Source organism: Scatophagus argus, chromosome 8 (genome assembly GCF_020382885.2).
Source record: "Scatophagus argus isolate fScaArg1 chromosome 8, fScaArg1.pri, whole genome shotgun sequence".
NCBI classification, from domain to species: Eukaryota; Metazoa; Chordata; class Actinopteri; family Scatophagidae; genus Scatophagus; species Scatophagus argus.
The window spans coordinates 3,600,798-3,624,872 of NC_058500.1; the positions used below are offsets into that span (position 1 = coordinate 3,600,798).

Here is a 24,075-nt window from a genome sequence, read left to right on the forward strand (position 1 = left end):
TATGGATCATCTTTTAAGACCATTTAAGATCAACGAGAGCTATTGTCCACTAATGGCAGAGACTCTGAGAAGTTCATTACGCTCAAACTCTTTGATTCATTCAGCTGAACAGTCAGTTTCACTGTCACACACGTCTTTTTTTCTCCCTGTTTTTGAATCGAATTGAAATTGTTTCATTTTTTATTTTAAAGTGCGACTTGAAAGTTGAGTCGGTGTGTTTTGGAGTTTGGTGAGGGGAGAGTGTTTAACAGAGGAACATGTTTAACAGCAACAAAAGAGGAGAGCAGAGAAACCTCAGACACTTGAATGACAAGTAATTATTTCCCTTGTCCATCAAACTGTGTTTTGATGCGAGGATGCGATCAAACATGATATGAACAACTTCAAGCCTTCAAATGAAAATGATTCTCAGCTTTTGTGTTGCGCTGCCGCATGAATCATTCATAAACATGCACACACACACACACACACACACATGGATACACACACACTGGGCAGGGCAGCCTTTTTGCCTGACCAATATTATGGCCACAGCTTTTCAATGCAAGATGACCATTGTGTATTCATTTCCATTTTAGCTTGCCAAAATGTCTTCTCACAGCAGGAGAGGGATGGAGAGAGCGACGGCTTTGTGTGTCTTTCAGTTTCTGTGCATGAATGTCCCCATACGCGGTGGGCTGACCGACTGCCCCTGGTCTGCCTGCGTGTCCGTCAGGCAGGACGGTGCACCGGCCCTGCTGTCGTCACCCGTCCTTTCTCACATGTGGGGGGGCGGAGCTGGCTGCCGCGAGGCCTCAGGAAACTGGAACCGGCTCTCCAACACAAATAATCGCTTTTTTTACTCGCGATGATACACTTGAGTATCGTAATGTTATGTTTTGTCATACGGTACTGATTCTAAAAAACACTGCTGATTGAAAGTCCCTTCGCATTGTGTGGAGATTTTTAGAACACTTTTCCCGGATGGAGGAAAGTTTTAAAGCCTCCATGTATCTAAAAAAGGAGTCATGATTGAACTTATTTGCAGTTCAGGGTGCCCTGTCATCACTTTTATCACAGATTTCATTTATTTATATTGGTGGAATTTTTTGCTGCAATACCACGATTGGCCACTGGGGGAAAAACTATAAGAAAGGCTGAGTGGCGCAGTCGTATCCAGGTCTAAATAATAAATTCATGACTTTTAACAACAACAGCTGAAACCTGTATCAAACCAAACAGTTTGTGGCCTTGTTTCCAAAATTGCAGTACATCAAAATAAAATGTAATTGTAACCCCAACACGTGTCGTACCTCCAGATTCTTGCCAATATGTAGCCCTTATTAGTAGCAGCTTTGCATGGTGCTGTCATTTCTACAGAAACCCCATAAACATATATATATATATAATATATATATATATATAATATATATAATGTTTGAATAATTAAAAGCAATCATGGGGATATACTGCACTCTGTTTTTTTAAGTATTCTTTTAAACACATGCTACAGTATGTCATGAAAGCGGGTGTTTGCATTAGTAGGGCAGTCTTCTCCATTTTGTGTTGCCAGAGCAGTGAGAGGACAGACAACAGAGGCCCTGCTTAATCCCTTCGGAGAACTAGTGCATGAATTGATATATCCTCCCCTCTCTCTCTCATGTCTCTCCCCTCTTGCTAATGTCTTTCCTAGAACTTGAACAAACAGCCTGTGCGTGTAGGACACACAAGACAGATGTTTAGGATTACTTTCACCTCATTGCTCTATTGTATGCACTTTAAGGGCGCTCAGCTGATGTGCGATGCCACTCATGCAGGCTCTCTGCTCCTACAGGGCTCCTCCTGTTTATCAAAGTGCCATCTGCACTCAAGACAGAACAACACAATTTTTAGGTGGGAAGGATGATTCTGTGTTTTGTTTTGTTTTTTTTCCCTATTCAAGCGAGAAAAAATATCCCATATCCTCTCATGCTACATTTTTAATGTTCGTGTTTAGTTTTTGCCCATTCGTGTGCACACAACCCCATGAATCCTATTTGTTTTCTCCTATAAAGAAATAAAGCTTGCCTCCCTCTCCCCATCTCCCTCTCATCACAGTTTATGCATGTGTGTGTTTACAGATGTAGAAACAAATGGGCCAGACCCACACTGATATTGTTGAGGGGTGACATTATCTTTTAGCAGAGCACTTATCTAATCTGGCTGCTGTGGGAAGCTGGAGGAAGTGGCTATGGGACAGGGGCCGGGGATGCTGCATCTTTAATTACCATTGATATCGCAATAGAGAAGAAGAGAGGGATGGAGGAGCGTATCCGGCGGGGGTGAGGAGGTGGGGGAGTTGAGAGAGGGAGAAGACCCGTGTTCACTTTTTAATTAAGGCTCCGTAGTGTAACTCGTCAATGTACATTATTGGAAGAATGAACGTCAATGCCATTGCTTTTTCTCCCCCTCCTTTATCTCTGTCAATGATTCAAAGACATGATTTATGGTTCGTCTCCGTCTTTCAGGATCATCCATCAAGCGCCGGCTCTGCCGCAGCGCCACCCGTTGTAAATCATTCTGAAAGCCTGTCACTCATTTCCATTAACCGTTCCTCTGTCGCTCTGGTCTCCGCCTCCCTCAACCTCCTTTTTTTTCCTCCCCCTCCTGTCCCCCCCTCCCCATTCTCTCCTCCACCTCCTCCTCCTCCTCCTCCTCCTCCCCCTCGGTGCACAACCTACAGCCACGCAGGGTATCAGTTCCGTTCCGCTGCTTCGTCCGCCTACCTTCTTTTCAATAAATTAACCACTTTCTCCCATGCAATGAATAAAAAGGCTCTGCACTCGTCTTGCAGTCGGCACCCACTCCTCCTCCATTACAGCTGAGCACCTTACAAATGTCACGCCGCTGACTCGTAGGCTAAATGAGGATAGAGCACAGAGAAAATATTTTTGTTGCACTGACTTTTCCAGTGGAAATATTTGAACAGCTTTGATATGTTTGCAGTGTGGTATTAATGAACATATATCCCACACGTGCAGGGCGCCGCATCTGGTTTTGTCGTGTTTCTTTTATTTTGGGTGACTCGAGGATATACCATGGTTAGACTATGTTCACAGTGTTTCATTCTTTCTGAGAATGGCTGCCTAACAGTTAATGGAAGTAATATTATGTCAGTAATTATTCTATGTAGTAAAAGCAGCACTAAGTGGGCAGTGCTGCCATTAAATGCTGTTGGTGTTCTGTAAATTCTACCAGTAGTTTAATTCAGACACTCCAACAATGACTGCAGTCTTTAACCAGTTTTTATAGAAACAGGTCTTATGAACAGAAATAATTGGCTCAATGGAGTGACTGTCAATCTCTTACAATGCTTGATGTGCCTGCTCTGGGGAGCCCAATTCACTGAGTCCTTTTTTTATTCTAATCAACATCTAGATATCAACACAGCAGAATACCCACAAACAGCAGAAAGCCTGTTTTGAGGGGAAACTTTCAACTATTGGGTGCCAACACATTTCACTATTTGGGCAGCCATTGTTCTCAGAATGGGCTGTCAAAGTGACAATGCGCACCAGGCAAATCCAAAAGTTTGCACTTTTCAGAAAACAGCGGGCCCTAATCATTTTGTGGAGGACACTTGACAACAAATTTGCCATTAAAATGAATCTGAATAGGAGGGAGCAGGGCTGTTTTGAAGAATTTCTGCCTCTCTTACTGTTGCTCGTCTTGTCCCACAGAGCTCCAGGTTTTGGCGGGCTCGCTTCTCTCCCTTTATGCTTGCCATGAAGCAGCCTTTGGTCCCACTAGAAACTGACAGTGCCACGCTTCAGCTGCAAATCCACTCCGTAGCCTCATTGTATTTAATGAAGGGAAAAAGTGGCAATCTACTATTAATGAACTTGGAATGTAAAAAAAAAATGCCTCCCTTTGCTGAAAACTGCATAAAACTGCTTGTACAAGGAAAGCTTTGGCTGGAGCCCATCCAGAGTCTAATGAAAGATCCATACAGGGACAGTGCAGGCGGGAAGAGTTAGCGAAATGCAGATTGTTTTAATAGAATACACACAGTCTCTTCCAGCTGCACTGTCAGATTCATCAAGGCCTGACCTTGATGGAGGGCTGTTGTTGTTTGGGAGGGCCAGTGTTTAGGGTTCATGCAAAGTTTATGATGCAGGAACTGTATGTTCTGTATATACGTCTCCTGGGGGAGGACTAAATGGAGTTCGGCCCGGTGGAGCGGCGAGTGAAGAAGACTTGCTGCTGGCTGCTTTTTTGTGATGCTTTAATATCGAATCGTGAAATAACACACGAGATCACAAGGAAATAAATTACCAGTTTAATATTAATAATAATTAAGTTCTGGATCTCGTCTCCCCCCCCCAAATGCAAAATAAAACAGAGGAAGCAAATGTTTACAAAACAACAGACAGTGATTGAATTGGAATTGAAAAGCTCTTTATTTAGTCGGGCTAGTGGGCATGAAAAACAAACAGCACGTCAGGCGAGTGCAGGCCGTCATACCTTTCATTCAGTATCTCATAAAACTAGAACAAAGGCCTTATGTGTGCAAGGCAGCGGTCCTTTAAACGATGGCCCACTTTCCTCCCTGCTGCCACGCAAACATTCCTGACTGACATTCAATCAGGGAAATTTGAACCAACGCAAGATGGTCTTTTATTAGTACCGCCCTGTTTGCTCGACTGGTCAGCTCCAATATGCGGAGCGGTTTGAGTGGCATGCTGTAAGATGATGGGCTCACTCTCTGATAAGGGTGAATGAGGGGTAAACTGCTATTCTGCAGAAAGGAACCATCAGACCTCATCATGTCGCTCCTGGAGAGCCGTGTCACGGGCTCTTCAGAAACCAAGTGACAGAGCGGCGAAGGGCTGCTCCCCTCCCGCTAGTGGAAAATACAGTGGAGCTGAAGCCTCCCCTGCTTCTGCTCCGCCAACTGGAACTTTGTATCAGTCGGGCCACAAAAGATCATCTATAATCTGACAAATATACACTGAGGTCTTTAAGCCTCTCCACTTGTAACCGTATCCTACATGGTCACCAAATTGTTTATATTTACCTGTCCTTGTTAGCAGAAGAGGACAAGTAGGCGACAGTCATGCTGCTGTGTACTTTATATATTCAGCTGCTTACACAAAACGGAGTACGTACAGCTTGTTCAGAATCCAGTAATTCAAAGTGTTTGTTCTCCCAAATTGCAACAAAAAAAAAAAAAAAAGAAAGAGAAGAAGAAGAAGAAGAAGAAGAAGAAAAAAAATGTTTTCTCACTTATCTCTAGTGGCGCCCAGCCATGCAGATAGTTTGGGATTTATTTACTGCCTCCTCAGTAGAGAGGAATTTTGTTTGGTGCTCACAGTTTTGTGGTGGTGTAAGAGGTATTTGGTCATTTACTTAAGTAAAAGTAACGCAGAAGTACTCCATAATAAGTCCTCACTGGAGTAAAAGACGTATTAGATGTCCCTGTTTTATTATTATGATTTGGTGAGATGATATCAATTTTAACCGAACATAAACTGTAACAATGAATCATTTAATAATATCACATGTTTTAAATGTAATCCTAATGTGTAACTGGGTCAAGTAAATGTAGTTTAAAAAGTACAACATTAAAAGGTATTGGAAATCAAGTAGAAATAGTATGAAACAGTGCAACCAAGTTCATTATTTACTTTGAAAATCTGACAAATTAAACCACAAGAATCACCCCCTGGCCACTTTATTAGGCACACACACACACACACACACACACACACACACACACACACACACACACACACTGTTATTCAGTCCAGTCCAGCTGCCACAAATCCTGCCTTTATGAAACTGATGGTGAGTGTTGAGTTCTTGCTGGAGCCCTCAGAGAGGTGGCAGATCTATCACATGTTTATTACTGAGCTCCTAGTTAGTGTTGTTGTCAGACTGGACTGCATGATAATGAGACATCAGAATCGTCATAACATAACATATAATAACATATTGCACACACACAGCAAATATCCACCTGGCTTTGTGTCGCTGCTCCGGGTTAAGGTCTGTGAGACAGGATGGGGATGTTGTATGTCTAATGTTTTTCTGCCCGTGCTGATAGGGGACCCTTCAGTGAGATGCAACACCAGGCAACTGCATGTGATGCGGCGGCTGTGGCACGTTCAAAGTGATGACTTAGGTGCTGGAGTGCAGATTGCAGTGCTCTCCTGCCGCTCACTTCCAATTAGGGAGCGGGCCGACTGATGCGTCTCGGAGCAGAAGCTTCTAGTAGGCATCAAAAGGAGCAGCGTCGCTCGGTGACATCATGGCGGTGGGAGGAGGGGGGGGCTCCTGAAGCTTCAGGCAGGACGGTCTGATCTGATGTGGCTCAGTAAACATAATGATTAGCATCCGAGCAACATGCAAGCCCAGACTTTTAGAAAAGCCCACATTTGTATCATTATGTAAAAAAATTACCCCCATAAGTCAAACGAAACAGGCTCAAAGTCTGTGTGACTGACTGCCTTTGGATCTGGTTTTTTTGTGTGTGTGTTTTTCAGTGTGTTGATTGTGTATTCCAAAGTTCTCTGTGTTTTTAGTTAACAGAATGCCGGTTGTGAAAACATTTTTGATTAATTGCCATAATTATTGTGATCATTTTTGCCCAAATGAACAGCCAGATGGCAGGATATGGTGTCATATTTGCGATCCTATCATATTAATCTGGCTCCGGGTCCATCTGAACACATTGTGCTGTTTGCAGTGTTCACAGTCTGTCCTCAAATTGTCCATGTCTTTTCTGAGCTGCAAGTTTTTATTTGATTATATTAGACTATTAAATATTAAAGTTGAGGGTGTATGAAAGCAAGGCATTTATCTGCATGAATAGCTTGTGTTTAGTGAAGTAAGTAATGCGCTTTAAGTAACATCTCCTTCATGCATACAAAAATTAACATGAGTGTTTCCGTCTCCTGGTTTTGTAGTGAAAGCCTCAGAAAGATCCAACCAATCTGCTCTGTGGGGCTTCATGGCTGCTTTTAAACCCGCTTTTCACTGTCTAGTCTGGATTTTACTTTTTATTTCTGCCACAGTACCGTTAGTAACCGTCTGATGCTAAATACAACATGATATAGACTCCGTTACAGAGCGTCTGCATGATTTCCAAGTCTGTTCAGGGCATCATTGGAGACATTTTAAAGAGGTGAAATGAAATAATGGGTCAGATGGGAGCTAACGACACATTCCTTTGTAAAAGCTATTGCAAAAACTATTTTATTCTGTGATATCAATTAACCTCCAGATAAATTTTGTCAAAGGGAGCAGCCTGAGTGCGATTGTTCTCTCTTTACTCTGCAGTGTCCTTGGGCTCGGGTAGACTGTTTCCTGACAGGGAACAATGAAGAGAGAGGTGTTTACAGATCTTTACAGATGGCTCCGGGGCTCAGAATTAGCTCTCCGCCATTTCTCATGTGATTCAGTTCAGACTTAACTTCAGATGTGTCATCAAGACTATCATCAGGATGTCTGACAATGTATCTGTTTGATCTTGACGTGCACTGCTCACTGAGTTAGTCAGATATCACTGTCAAATATTAAACCGTGTGGCATGTGCGTCTCATTCTAATGATAGCTCACGGAAGAAATCGCAACGCCGTGACTTTTATAAACACATTCCTACGTTGCAGGCACAAAAAGAGCTCTGCAACTTTGGAATTATGTTTTGTACACCGAGTACTTTTTGACTGACATTTTCACACCTATTTATAACAACAGATGAGCACGGTGACTAAGTGTTTTTAAAAGAACAGACACAATTAATTGGGCACATTGCTTACATGTGAGTGAAAACAGGAAGGAGAAGCTCACTGAAGCAGCCTGTTTCAGAGATCCTGACCTGCGTTGTTAGCATCTTCTTCTCCAGCCTATCCCACCCCCCCCCCCCCCCCCCCCCCTCTATGTGGCATAAATCCGGGAGATGAAAATGTCATGGAGCAGGTTCATTTTGCAAAGAGGTTTTGATTGCCATGCGCGTGTAATTGATTGTTCCAAGGACAGGGGGAAATCTAGAAATGTCATAACAGTCCTGCTTAGGTTGGTCCCACCACTAGGCAATCAATGAGAAGTAAAAAGAGATATTGATTTGCGAGCAGCAAAAAACTGTAGCTTGAGACAACCGGAGAGCGCTGGGGAAAGTGGCACAGACGTGCAGACCTGTCACTGGCACCTATGAATTACCCAATCTTCTCTGAAGATAGTCTTACTGCGGATACTCACACAAAGTCCTGCGCTGGGTATTGCAGCTGTCCATTAGCTAAGCTCCTCAGGCTGCTAACTCTCTGTGTCAGACTCATGAAGGAAATGTTGACCTTTCAAGGGATAAATGTTGATGTTCTCAAATTTACAAAAGTTTCTGCTGGCATGTTAACATCTGAAACTGGACGCCCTTTCGCAGCATTTCTCGTACGATTGACACATTTTGAATAGACTCACAAGGGAGAGGGGATTGTGCTCTATGAAGATATTAAATCCCTAAGGTTGAGTTGTAAATATTTTGTCGTGTAAGCACCTTTAGCAGCAATCGACTCCACGAACGTAGCAGTAAATGTAATCTACTATTTCCTATGCAGTTAGCTGGCTTCTGTAGATGTGGAGAAAAAAGCCTTTTGGCTTAGCAACAGACTGCTGCTTCTGTAAATCCAGGCCTCGCTATGCCAAGAGTCTGTTCTAACGGATAAAGGTTATAAACACTTCAGCTGCCTGATTTATGATGGACACCTCAGGTTTTTTGACCTTTGCATATCTCTGTCTGAAGATATAAATTTGTAGTGACACAGATTGGAGGCTTTACAGCGGTTTATGACATGCTAAATCTCAGGCGAGGCATGCCAGCCTCTTGTTTTCTAAGGCTAGTTAGGCTGGGAGTTGCCTTGCTTGGCCTCAGAGACAACACTTTCAAAGCAGGCTTTTCCTTTTTTTTGTTTCTTTTTTTTTGTTTTTTCGTAGGTTGAAAAAATGTGGCTGAGAATGTGCCTGCAGTTCTTCACTTTTGGTTTACACAATGATGCACCAGTTTGAACACTGATGTTTTATGAAACTTGTCAGCAGTTCATTCGGTCATCCTGACGGGGACTTGGCAACACAGCTGAAACATTAATGATGATCAGATGCTTCAGTCAGTCGCTAATGATAGTTATTGACAAGTTTTAATAACGACCAGCAGATAAAAGTAGAACTTAATGCCTTTATTTTGAATGTAAGCACTTTTTTTCTTTAAGCATTTTAGTTTTAGAATTAAAATTCTTCTTTATATCATTGAAACTGAGAGTGTAAGAATGATTTTGACATGACTAAACAAAGTCACCGGTAGCTGAATTCAAGTGGTGGCCAAAACTTTACAACCTGAGCCCAGCTGTTAAGTTCCTTTCATCGTATTTGCCCTGAACCAAAAACTGCCATACTGGTGAGCTCGTCTTGCATAGCCAGATCTCCACACTTCACATTAGTACTACGTGTAAGTTTGAGGTACTTGTAATTTACAGATTTACAGTACCACATTTTAGCAGCAATCTACAATAAAAACAATCACAGCTGCTTATGAGCCGGAATGTATTTGGTGCCTGCTTTCCTTACAGTTTGCATTTATTGCATTTGAGGGAAACCTTCAAACTGTCGAATGGAGCAGTTTTCTTATTGCTACTGATGAAGTGTCTATCACCGATACATGTAGCTACCGTCTCATCGCCCAGGCCTATAAAAATGATCTTGTGTCTGTTGCTGTGGCATTGTCCTTGAATCTGATCTTGTGTCGAAGAGTAATGCTGCTTGGCATGGCAGCAGTACTGTGGTGGACCAAGAGCTGGCAAAGCACAGTTACAAATGGTGTGAGGAGCAGAGTTAGACGTGTGCGTATCTTGGAGTGATCCCTGCCAGAAGGTTAATTGGTGCCTCTGGATGTCTGCTACTTAGGGCATGTGATAGAAAGGCATAAAACAGCAGGAAGGGCAGCTGTTAATCTCTGCCAGCTCCATCCTCAAATACCACGATAAGACACAAATATTCACATTAAAACTAGTATAACTACATGTAAGTGGTTATTTCCAGGAAATCAGTACTTAGGCTCTCTTTGTGAAAGGCACATTTATCATACAAATAGGGTAGGTGAGGCTCAAGTGCATGTATTGGTGAATTTTAAGCTGCATAAAATATGCAGGAAATAGCTTTTATGCGATGGTGTGTACTAGGAATGAGCTATTTCAATGAAACCACATCACTGGCCTGGAAAAATGCCACCTCCCCCCATTTGGTTCACGTTCTTACTAGTCCTTCAGTTTTAGTGACGACTTTGAAGGGAGAGGACATCAGCTAGGAGCTTGTCATAGCCATTGGTGTTCTCCTTCACTGTGAATACTCTATACAGTATAAGACTATAAATAAAACATACCTCTGTGCTCTTGACAACTCTCTCCCTTAGCATCAAGGGTGTTTTGGAGGCCATCACAGATCTCGGTTGGCCAATCAAAACATCCCTTTTGCGGTGGATCAAGGCTCTTGGGTGCGCGCGAGTGTGTGTGCAGGCTCTTGTTCGCGAGGCCCCATTCTCCCTGTTTGTTTTGAAAGTCCGAATCCCATCTCCATCTCCATCCATTAGCTGCCAGGCAATTCACCTCCAGGGTTTCTCTTGAGGCACTTGTGAAATATTGATATACAAAAAAAAGTCTTATTTTCAGAAAGCAAAGAAGGGAAGATATTCTATGGGCCGCCTAGTGTGGGACTCCTGAGTGCTCGGCTCCAGCCGTCCCCACACGGAGTGCCCTCTATTCAGAAGAGAAATATTAACCATGTGAAATGCATAAGTGCCTGGACAGGGCTGTTATGTCCTATTCATATTTAACTCAGAGCACATCTGCCACATCTCGCCCAAAATGCACATTTTCCATCCCGACTGCGAGGGGGGAACATATCTCAGATATGTGACAACGTTGACAAACTGCATTTATTGCACGATGTCTTCAAAAGATATGCAAGCGCTGGTTGTGATATTGTTGCGTGGCTTGTCGGATGGTTAGATTTTTAAGTAATCTGAAATAGTTATTGTCAGAAAGGGCACTTTAATCTACTGTAGCTCTGCTCGTGTGATGTGGAGCAGGCCCTGCAGCCACATGAAACACCCTCTGTGCTGAGTCAGAGTTTCACTAATTGGATGATGGGAAATATGTCAATTAGAAATACTGTTGTTTAATTATGTGTTAATTGAAGCAATAATGTTTGTGCTCTGTGAGTTTGGAGAATGAACAGGTGAATAATGAAAGAATTAATTGCTGTTTATGAGACTGTCAGGAAAAATATAATGACGTGACAGATTGCCGGTGATTTTTTAAATTTTCTAGTTTTAACGCCGATAATTGAATCAGCTTTTCCACCAGCATGATCAACATCTTCATCAGCATTCACATTTGCAACTTATTTTTACTTTGCTATAAATGGGTAAACATTTTCCTCAGTAATGTTTTCTCATCTTTTGCAGTCAAGTCTTTTAATTTATTGATAGAGGAATGTGGGACATTAAAATGTCTGCGTTTGTGTTAAGCCATCCCTCACACGTAGCTTCAGGGAAGCAGAGGTGTTATCAAGAACAGAAGGCTTGCATTTTCTTCGCAGTTTTGAGGCATCCATAATCACTGTGGAATAGGTCATTTACAATAACACTTAACAGGCCCCAGAAGAATCAATTTCCTTTTGTCACTCAGTGGCCAGTGGTTGTTGTAAACATTTCAACTTGAGGCCAGAAAAGCCTCGGACACAGCACTAAGTCAATGGTCTGTCGTGAATCACATGGTGCTGTTACACCAGCAGCAGTCTGTTAGTAAAGACATTATGTCCACGAATACTCTTCAACCTCCCGAAGCACGAAACAGACGCCATTATGTCCTCTTAAATGGCTTCTGTGACTTCTCACCAAAAAAATAAAAAAAACTTTTACTTGATGCCATTTGTGAGATGTCTAAATGTTGTACCTAAATTATGTCATGTAGCTGCTGTTACACAGTGTGTTTTAATGCCATTAATTTCCCTTTTTTCTTCCTTTTCTAGTGTACATGCCCGATGAGGATGCTGTTCTTCAGGAATCCATTGCTGAGGATGATGGAGAGAACGACACTCAGACTGAAGAGGAGTGCTCTGAGAAGACCAGCCCGAAAGCGTCTGAGGACAGAGAGCTGGACAACAAGAGCACTAACACTTACAGCAACCAGAACTCTCCCATTAGTGTCCTTTCCAATCAAGAGGCAGAACTAGAGTCACGCCTCAGCGACAGCAGTGACAGACTCTCAGACTTCAAAACTTCCTCGCCACCTGAGAGCCAGCAGGGTGATGAAAGTCACAGCTCCAAACATAAAGAGGAGACGGGCAGCAGCTTGGAGAAAATGAGGGCAGCCTATGCAAACTTTCTCTCTGATTCCTACTGGACTGGGATAGGAATGGACTTGAAAATGGGCAAAAACACCAGCAAAGCCAACTGTGACAGCACCAACGGAAGCACCAAGAGTGAGTTTGACTGGCACCAGGATGCGCTCTCTAAGACCTTGCAGCAGACGCTCTCGCCAAAGCCTGCGTCCAAGCCTAACCTCTTTAGCTCCGTCCATCTGTACAGACAAACCACCAAACCCTGTGGCTCAGTGTTCACAGGAGCTAGCCGATTTCGCTGTAAGGATTGTAGCGCTGCTTATGACACTCTTGTGGAGCTGACGGTCCACATGAACAAGAGTGGACACTACCAGGACAACAACCACAGCAAACAGAGTAATTCCTCTGCTTCGTCCTCAAAGTCGAGGAAAAGAAATTTGCAAGACATGGAAGGAAAAGAGGACGCACAAAAAGTTTTGAAGTGCATGTTCTGTGGCCACTCTTTTGATTCGCTCCAGGATTTGAGTGTCCATATGATTAAAACTAAGCATTACCAAAAAGTGCCTTTAAAAGAGCCAATCCCAGTAATCACACCCAAATTGTTGCCACCAGCAAAGAAACGGGCCTTTGAAACGGTCAGACCTTGCTCCCCTGACTCTACTACTGGTGTATCTGGCTACACTGATCCGCAACGGGCCGCAACAGTTTCAAATGCCAACAATAATCGCTATGGCTATCAGAACGGAGCGAGTTACACTTGGCAGTTTGAGACGTGCAAGTCTCAGATTCTTAAATGCATGGAGTGTGGAAGCTCCCATGACACCCTTCAGCAGCTCACCACACATATGATGGTGACTGGACACTTCATAAAAGTCACAAACTCAGCCTCTAAAAAGGGTAAACAGTTAGCACTTGACCCGCTGGCCATAGAGAAGATCCAGGTTTTAGCCGAGCCTGCTGCCAGTGACACTGAAGGAGAAAAGGTGTCCCCAAAAAATCCTTCCCCCGGGAGCAGTGAGAAGGACAGCCAGGGGGAAGGCACATCAGACAAAGTGGAAGAAACTGAAGTTAAAGATGACAAGCAAGAGAGTGAAGATCAAAAGGCGGGCAATGGGGCTTTTAAGTACCCTTATCTTCGTGAGGAGGATCTTGAACAGGACTCAGGAGGAGGAGGGGACATTCTTAAATCTTTAGCCAACACAGTGGCCTCTGCCATCAATAAAGCTCAAACGGGGACACCAAGCTGGAGTGCCTATCCGAGCATTCACGCTGCCTATCAGCTCTCCGGCATCATCAAAAGCGCCCCTCTCTCTGCATCTCCCCCTACACAGCTAAAGCAGACATTTAACCACAAGCTGAGACCGATTGCCCCAAAGGGGAAGTTATACCACGGTGCTGTGGGAGTTGAGGCTCCCCAGGGACAGCATCAAAATGTGGACATCAAAAAAGAAAAGGTTGGCATTAGCGATGGTAAAGAAAGTCAGAATATGAAGTTTGATCTGGTGGAGAATGATGACAGCGATTGTCAGGATGATTCCTCTTCCTCTTCAAAGCTTGATGCAGACTGTGTGAACGAAGGGAGTGAAGCGATCAAAGGCAAGCTGAGCCCAGATTTCTCTGACAGAGGCAAGACACCGAGTCCCTCTGCCAGCAATGGACGTAGCGCTACTTCAGAGCCTCTCAGTGACACGCCGGCTATACTTGGCATAAACCCGCTTAGTGCACTGCAGTCAGTTCTGAACAATCATCTGGGCAAAGCAAATAAGCCCAACAACTCAGGAGTGGATAAACTATCTGCTCACACCAAGTCTATTTTTGCTGACATCAACCGAAGCAGCGAGAAACCGGCTCTGATGCTCAGAAACGCTGTAAGAAATAGGCCTGATAACACCTTTCTGTTTGTTAGTGACGACCAACCAATAGACCTGACGAAACACAGCAAGCAAAGTTCCTCGCTATTACAGCCTTCCACACCGATGCCACAAAAATACGCTCTGTCTGACATCGCAGATATGGTTAAAGTTCTGCCTAAAGCCACGACGCCAAAACCCTCCATACCATCCAGGATCCCGACGATGAAACTGGAATCAGATGTCAGGCGCTTTGAGGACGTGTCTGCTGAGGTGTACTCCGTCCACAAGCGTAAAGGTAGACAGTCAAACTGGAATCCTCGCCATCTTCTCATCCTGCAAGCTCAGTTTGCCTCCAGCCTCTTTCAGACCTCTGAGGGAAAATACTTACTCTCGGACCTCGGCCCTCAGGAACGGATGCACATCTCCAAGTTCACTGGATTGTCCATGACCACCATAAGCCATTGGTTAGCAAATGTAAAATACCAACTGCGGAAAACCGGCGGGACCAAATTTCTGAAGAATATGGACACGGGCCACCCGGTCTTCTACTGCAATGACTGCGCTTCCCAGTTTAGGTCACCAGCCACATTCATTTCCCATCTGGAATCCCATCTCGGGTTCCAAATCAAAGACATGTGCAAAATGCCAGTAGAGCACCAGACGAAGGTGGAGGAGCCAGAACTGTCGAAGGCCCTCAGCGTCAGAGCCACAGAGGCTCTAGTCACGGAGGAGGACATTGACGCAAAGTTCAAATGCAAGCTCTGCTGTCGGACATTTGCAAGTAATCACGCAGTCAAGCTCCATTTGAGTAAAACTCACAGCAAATCCCCCGACAACCATTCACAATATGTGGAAATGGACAAGGAGTAGTTTTTCATATTATTGTCACTTTTTTTGTTTGTTTGTTTTTTTTTTTAATTTTAATACACGGGTCAGATATTTCAACCATTTTTCAATTAACGTTGTGTAGTGTGCATCATTATGATGTTTGAAACATTTCATGGAGTACAGCAAAGACACACTGGTTAGAAATTGTATAAGGAAACACTAAGAGATACTTTTGCACCCTGCTCAAATGCACCACCAGTAATGAAATGTATTACTGCTTGAAGAAACATAATTGCTGATGTTTGCATGCAATAGCCCTGGCTATGACTACTATTTATTTGTATGATAATGTCAAGTTTCAATTGTATTTCAAAGACAAAATAATGAACTAATTGTACTTTACAACTTCTGTGATGCAGTACACCTGCATAAATGTGCAGCTGTTGAAACTGGTAGCTCGACACACGATAACACACATGCAGACGTGTACAGTGTATTGCTATGTAAAGATGTTTTGTGTTGCAACGATAGAAGAAAGAAAAAAAAAGCACTTTAATAAATGTTTAATCACCAGTTTAGACTCGGATTCTGTACATGACTCAAAAACAAGTAGGAGATCTCACGTGTAAATATGTTTTAGAAGAAAAAAACAAACAGTGCGTTTCATGCAATGCGGATAACAGCAAGACAGACGATACCTGTGATACCTGCACCTTTTTTTACTTATTCAAATAAAGAGTTAACATTTGATAACAGCTCGTATATCTTTTTTTTTTTTTTTTTTTTTTTTTTAATTTTTATTTTCTCTTGAAGAGTTTGGTTCCTGCTTATGGCTGAGGTCAGTGTTATGCACGCTGACCAACTGATGAAATAGCGGGCAAAGAATTACACAAATAATTTTTACTCAATGTGAGATTTGCATGTGATGTAAGTATCTGTAATATTTTATTGAATTATTAGTTAATTTGCTGATAAATTCCTAGGAAATTTACCAGGATAAAACTGATAGTTTGGCCTTGAAAACACCTCCAGCCATAGATATTACAGTTAATTTCCAGTGAAACCTAAAGATTGTGTCAGTCAGTGCAGAGCAGGTCAGCTGAACGTGCAGGAAAGGTGAAATGTGTCTCCGGGCAAATACACCATTCAACATATATGGAACACAAAGTTATAGTGAGTGAATGAGGAATTAATATTTACTTTGGTTTAAACTGAGTCTCTCTTTCAAAGAAGAAAAAAAAGCAATTTTCTCTATAATTAATACCTAATTACTTGGCTCTTTCCAGCAAACATCTGAGGAAATTATCAGGAAAATATTCAGAACTTATGGAACCATAAAACACAAGTGTCATATTTCAATTCCCAGTGTCCTCCTCTGTCTCGTTTTTAAATCTTTGGAGACGACGTCCTCACACTGTGCAGCATCCTGCCCTCTCTTCTTTACCTTCGGACTTTCAGATACACCTCACGCAGGCATCTTTCTTGTCAGACTTTATTGCTTCCCTGTGACGGCTGTTGCTGTTGCTGCAAGATGGTATCATAACAATTAAACATATTTCCTCCAGCTCTATTATTTCAAGGCTATTAAAAATAATTGCCTTCTAAATTCATAAACATTTTATGCAATTCATCTCTTTTCAAGCGATCAAGTCCTCAATTACCTCCACCCATCAAATCTCTATTTTATAACGGCCAACTGACATTTGATGGTAAATGGGGAAAAGGACATGGGCACTGTGGTGATTTGAATGCTGTGACACCAACTTGCCCCCTATTGTTGGAAATGAGCAGGCAATCACGTTGTTCATCAGATGACTCCTAATGCAGTTAAAGTATTCAGCTATAATTTCTCCCTGCATTTATAATTACTGTCAAAGACCACACACCTCAGTGAGCAGATTAAAGCTATAAATTATTTAGTGCCTTTCTTCGCCGATGGATCTCTGATTTGTCTGTAGGGCCATTATGTTTTAGAGGAGCAACTTATTCTGAATTGAAGCAAGCATTGTCCTTAAGATGCAGCAGAATGCTCTGCGGGAAACAAAGGGAGATGAGAATATTACCGGCTTTGTTCACTGATTGATATTTAAAGTGAGACTCTTTGCTTTTTATAAACAAAAGGGGGGCATAACGCAACACAGAAATTTTTAAAAAATTCATTTTATTTTGACAGCAATTCCTACCATGTAGATGCAAATCATTATTCAGTGCACTTATAGGCTGCATTTGGAGGATTCAGCACAACTGAGTGGAGATTCAGCCAAGGCTAACCAAAGAAAAATGCTACCATCAGTGCAAACACACAAGGAAATTAGTTGTCTTTGACCATAATTTGCTCTAATAAGTCAAAATCAAGGTGGGGTTTGTTGGTAGAACACAAAAATGCAACGTTGCTGCAGTTTAAATTTAAATCAGACTTTGTAAGGTTAACATGATTCTCGTCGAGCAGTCATTTGAAGGTGCATAACCTGTAATGGGTGGAAATCAGAATACACATCAGCTGCTCTTGTTTTTCAAATAAACATAATGATCCCTAATAGGAATATCTGAGTTATTAAATACTGATGTACTTCAGGTGGCACATCACAGGTAATTAGGAGAAATAAACCCATAATTCTGTTGATGCTTTATATCAATTCCTTTTGGATGTTTGCATATTAACAAAGTTAATCACACCTTATATCTAACATGTCATGGCTAATTACAGAACACAGTCAGCTTTCTGCAATTACACACAGACACACAATCCTGGCTTTAAACTGATTGATTATGATAGATATTAAGCACAATAACATGCTCCCAGTTTACACAAAGAAAGAAAACACATTCAGTTTTTGGAGCAGATGGCAATGATAAAGCTTGGCTTTGCTGTATGTCCACATTGTGTGCTTCCTCTCAGCAACAAGGTTTTAAAGAATGATAAGAGACAATATAGTTTAAAATGTAGTCACCTCTCAGACCATTTTTTCTCAAAGAAACCACTCTGAATTCAGTGTCCACACATCTATATTTTATTATTTTCACTTTCATTGATTTTACCAAAGTCAAAATGTCTTAAAGCTTCGGAAATGTCTCGCTGTCTGACTCAAAACATCAAATGTGCTGACATTTTTCCCAGCTTGGAGTTGCTTTCTAAAACACTTCTAATAGCCCAGTTGAAAAATCAAATTATGCACAGAAGTACATTTGCGCTGCAGACGCAGTGAAACCCGACCTTGGCAAAATTGACGCCAGCACACATTTGCGGATCCTTTGTCAATCTGTCATTAAACATGCTATCAAATAATGATAAGTGTACGCTCCTTGCCTGCACTAGCGTGCGTCTCCCTGATGCTGATGTGCTGTAATAGGGCAAATGTGCATCAGAATTTGCCTGCTTGGATACACACAAAACATTTACACTGTGCCTGACTTTGCTTCGCCCTGTGCCAGACAAGCATGGATTCTCTGCATCATCTGGCCTGTAAACCGGAGGAGGAGGAGGAGGCAGGGGTGGGGGGGTACGGTTCAAAATGTTCATCACACAGCAGCAGGGTAATGACTAGCTCATGTGTTTAATGAAGGGCTTTAGAACTTATAGCTATAATGACCCACATCCTAACTCCCCTTTCTCCCATTTATTCTCCCCAAAGTCCTCAGGTTATTACGTCCCTCTGAGAAATATCCCAGACGCAGCGTTACATTGCTTTTCACAGAGATATCAGAACATTTGTCCTTTTACCTGCATCGGACTGTTGCAGATTTAGTGACATGATATTTAAAGTGTGGACGAGCAAACATTTGGAGCTTGAAGGCGGTGAAAAACTGCCTAAAAGCTGTACCTCTTCCCTCTCTTTTCTTTCTTGGTAAATAATAGGCTATAAAATGTGCTTCTTAATAAAATCTCCTGAGAACACGAGCACTACGAGACAAAGAGGAACACATGTATGTGTGCTCTCCTATGTGCATCATATCTTCCAAATAGCCCACAGTCCTCCGCTGTTAATGGTGTTGCTTCAAATATGCTAATTAAGCAAAAAAATAAGTGATGAACGGAATACATTTGATCAATCAAGTAGGCCTAAGCCCCTGGTGCTGCATATTCATTGTACATCATGAATATGAAACCAAAGTCATTTATCAAATATCAGTTGCACATTTGTATCTTATTAATCATACATGCTGAAACTTCTGTCTTGTCAAAAAAAACTGAAGGTTGATGAAGCACTTTCAGAAAGGATTAAACTCGGGCAACTCGGGGTAGCGCTTCAGTTATAATGCATGAGGTATTTCCATACTTACAGAATCTTTAGCAGTCTGTCGATCCCTGCCCCCGACGTCGTTCAGATGATTCAGATGTTTCAGCTTTTTAGTTATTTCGCCCCGTTTCTTTCTGTCTTTTACAGATTGACTTGAAATGACTCCTTAATAGTTACAAACATTCACCACAGGGTTGTTGATTAGGTTTTACCAGCGAGCCAGACTTTGAGTACACACAAATATATCACTGGGTCAAAACTGAAACTGGATCAATAGATAAACCAGTAACAGTAATGGGTGAAATTTACTTTGCACCGATTGGTAAAACACCTCTTAATGCATAAGAATGCACTATTTAGATCCAGAATCAGTTTTTTAATTGGTGGATTATTTACACAAACAAAAATATGATGTTGTTGCAGACTTGCGTGTCCCTATTTAAATTCAATTACAATTCTTTTTTTTTTTCATGTAGCACCAAATCACAATGGACGTTGTGTCATCACACTTTCCAAAATGAGCTGCTTTTTCATTTGTTAATTTGTTAGTAACTGTTACTAGTGCACATGATTTTCATTTTAATGTAAAATGAAAAAGCTTGTTGCAGTGGGTCAAAATAATCATATTTTCCACTCGACCCATCAGTAATATATATAAAAGGAATAACATTGGGTCAAAACCATTGGCACAGCTGGCCTGCACACAGCGAGCCCTGCCCCCGTCTGCTTTACTATCAACGTGACCCTCTTTCTCACAGTTCTTGGTGGCTCCTTCACTGATGCTCCTTTTTGCCTGCTAGCCTTTTGGCTAGTACCATTAGCTGTAATTAGCTGTGACATTGGACTCTTCAGTCTGGCTGGGAGCAACTTTGGAAGAGCAAGCAAATTTATTGCAACATTAGCTAGTAGTGAGTTTAAATCAGTATATTTCTCAAAAATAGTTATATAAATAAATAAAAACTAAAAAAATAGAATGTGCTTTATCAACGCTTACATTTAGGATTATTATTTCCATCATGGGCACCTCCAGAGACTCGAACCCTTACTCTCCACTTTTGCATCTGCATCATATTAACCCAAACTGCAATTTCCATCTCATATGTTTTTAGTGAGTAATAAGGGATTCTGATGGCTGCTTTTCAAAGTGATATGCTTTTTTCCATGTAATACAAACCAGCAGCTTCTAAAAAGATCTTTAAGGTGGCCATGACAATAACAGACCAAAAGATTTCCCCCCCCTTTTTTTTTTACATGGGTTGCAGCGTTGTGTGTTTGGATGAAGCATCATATTTTTTCATTCGCAGGAGAAACGTTTAGCACAAAAATAAATGAATAATTGATTCATATCCAATGAACAAAAGTTTTCCCTCTCTTTACCTTATTTATGATGTATTAAAATGGATAGCATTAACTGTGGCCAGACCTCTGTGTAACAATGCGTGGAGGTTTTCATTGCCATCATATAGTGGATGAGAGAACCAACACTTGATTGCCAGCAGTTCATCAGTGCATCCTTCATATTTGTCACACAGACTGCCTCAAGGCAGCATGCTAGCTCAAATTGAAGCTGACATCTTCCAAATATGAAAGCAACAAATCACACATTTTTATTGGGCTTAATCTCCAGCCAAGCCCCCTTGCAGACGTCAGCACAATCATGGACGCTGCTCTAATTCTTGCCGACTGGCTGCTTGTGCCTCCCAAGCATCTCTGGACTCACAGAGCAAACGCAAATGGCCAGACACCAGAGACAAGGGTGACACCTATGCTCATTAGGACGCTTTAATATGGTGGTAAGGACATGTGCAACTCATGTAACAAAACTGTGCTTTGAGTAATGCATGAATGAGCTGAAAATACACTTGGAAATGTGCTCAAGCGTATTTGATCGCTGGCAGGCGAAAAGCAGAAGTCCATTTCACTCACTGGATTATTTAGATGTTTTGACTTGTACATTCACGTTTTCATTATATTGCATTTGATCACAGCAGGAGCTGGTGTGGGTGTTGTGTTTGGAATCTAAGAAAAGCACTGCAGCCAAAGATAGAACTGAAGAAGAAAAACAACCCGCATAGGATAGCTAAAAATAAATAAATAAATGAATGAATAAGCATTAAAAAAAAACAAACAAACAATTTATAGTTTTCTGTGTAGAAACTAAAAGTCAGATTTTTGGGACTGAGGCCTAATATATGTATATATATTAATAAATGTTTCAAATGAATCCTAATTCCTTCATTAACTCTGGTTTAACCAGCTCATTAATGATTTACATCATGTGAATAAATTTGGAAATGCAGTTAAAATAGAACTCCAACAATCCTAACTGCTCATCGAGGCTTCATTAGCCGCTGCTAGCATAACACACCTGAATCTGTCAGTAGTCCATTTGCATTGTGGGTAATGCAGGCATCAGGTTTTCACAGGGCAGACTGTCTCAAACACCATCTCTGGTTCTGCTGCATCAATTTGTACCCTTGTTTAAACTGTCCATCCGTGTTATAGGAGTGCAGTGCTAAATTGGTGGAGCATCAGTCATATGACAATGTAAAGTAATCATATAAATGAATCTCGAATCTACACTTCAGTGTAGATGAACAGTGTGAAGTGTGAATCTGAGCTTCCTGTTTGCATCGTGTGCTGTAAGATGAGTGGATAACAGAAACACGCAGCTCTCAAGAACAAACCAAATCCCATCAGGAGCTATAAAGTCTTATTGGTGGGAGCAAACAGAAAGCCAGTCATTTTTTTGTCAGATTGTAGCCAACAGAAACCCATTTTTTGTGAGGCTCTGATACCAGAGAGTGCCAGTGTGTGTGACAAGGGGGCTTTAAATGTTCTTCAAAGATAGAATGAACTCAGCAGCCAGTGCCAAAAGAAACAAGATAGCAATTCACCACAGCGTTCTGTAGGACCAGGCGCCCACTGGATATACTGTTGGTGTCATTTCCAGCTTGACGTTTGGCCACAGTGAAGGGCACTCGGAGAGCACATACCTCCACTGAAGCCAGCAGTCCACTCTTCTGTGACGTGCACATCTCATCACGTCTGGATATTCTTCCTAACTATTAGAATGATGTCAAAATATGCTTGTGCCTCGCTGAAGCGTCTGTTTTTCATCAATATTATTATTATTGTTATTACTCTGAATAAGCTGCAGGTCTGTTTGACGTGTGCTTTGTTGAATTCATACAAAACCCGGCGATGTGTCACCTACCTGCAGGATTCTAAGGAGCTGTGGGTGTGTTTATATGTGCTTTAGAATCTAAAACTCATAAAATAACATCTCATTTCTGAGTTTCACTGCTTCGTCGTCACTAACGCAGCTCCCTCTCTTCATTCACTGTCTAGCTCGTTCGACCGTCTCTGCTGTCTCGAGTGGGGGGGCCTCAGGGGCAGACTTGTGTATCTGCCCCTTGATTCTGATCTGCCTCAAAATTTAATGGGTTCTTTCCTTGCCCGGGCTGCAGCCTTCCACCAAGTGCCACAGGAATCAGGTAAGTATTGTTTTTTATGTAATCCTGCTGACAAACAGACAAACAAATCAACAAACTGGACTGAAAACATAACCTCCATGGCAGAGGTAATGAGGCTCACACCGTAAGAAGGGAGTCTAGAATATTATATGGACAAAAGTATTGGTACACCTCACCATTACAGGGACTTTAATGACGTCTCATTCCAAACACACAGACAGAGTGTTTCTGTGGGAATTTGTGCCCATTCATGCAGTAGAGCATTTGTGAGGTCACACACTGATGTTGGACCAAAAGGCCTGGCTCACAATCTCCGTTCCAGTTCATCCCAAAGGTGTTGGATGGGGTTGAGGTCAGGGCCAAACTCATCCAACCATGTCTTTATGGAGCTTTGCTTTGTGTACTGCTGAAGCATTAAGATTTCGCTTCACTGGAAGTCAGGGGCTGAGCCCAAACCCCTGAGAAACAGCCCCATAAAGGAGTGTGTCTGGATATTTTTGTCCATATAGTGTATATGTGCTTGAACAGTTGACTATTTGCACATTGGCAGATGAAAACCAACATCAACACTCATTTGAGATTGTGTTTCCTGCATCCTGATGAATGTTAAGTCCAACAGTCACTATCCCTTTAGCTCTGGTTTGGGCTCCACCAACTTCTGAGAGAAATGTCAGGCTATTTAGCAGCTAAATGCTCCATTGAGTTTGCCATCCATTCACTAACTTTTTGATGAAACTCACAGCTGTGTTTTCAGAATTTCAGAATTACACACATGAGCCCAAAGAGGAGCTGTGCAACATCTGTTTGCTCATTTATGTGTCGAACACAAACCATCAGACATGACTGAACTCACTTTGACAAAACTTGGAAAATGATGCATCTCACCACTGCTGTCTGGCATTTAGAATTACACTGATTGGTCTGAGGGGAAATCACAGTTCAAAATAAAGTGACACATTTGTTGCTGATTGGCCCAGATGGGGACATTTTGGGGACACCATGATTACTATTTGTCTTACCAGTATAAATTTTCAGGGGGCAGATTTTTCGACAGAGTTATAGAATATAGAAGTTTTGAATCATTTCCTTTCATGGACATTCAGCTGCAAACATTTTAATGGTCTTTGTTAACGTCCTGGCACAGTGAGATATAAGAAATATTAAAACTACATAAAGAGCCTGGAAAGAATTTAACTGTCAGCGCGGTACAAGGTCGTCCTCGCTGTAGACTAACAACCAGAATTGGACAGGATTGAATGCTGTCAGGAGAATTCAGGGTTTGTTGGCTCTGTTGTAGCCGGCAGTCAACAAGGGCACACGAATGTTTTCTTTTTG

At 42.0% G+C, this 24,075-nt stretch overlaps 1 protein-coding gene across 1 annotated transcript in view; it reads left to right on the forward strand.

Annotated features, from left to right (window-relative positions):
- The window catches only part of LOC124063275 (teashirt homolog 2), a 40,432-nt gene extending 24,640 nt beyond the window's left edge, over nt 1–15,792 (forward strand). The window contains exon 2 of the mRNA XM_046396742.1: nt 12,034–15,792. Within this exon, the coding sequence (XP_046252698.1) occupies nt 12,034–15,068 (3,035 nt within the window). The 3' untranslated portion in view covers nt 15,069–15,792. The remainder of the gene's footprint in view (nt 1–12,033) is intronic.
- Nucleotides 15,793–24,075: the final 8,283 nt, after the last annotated feature.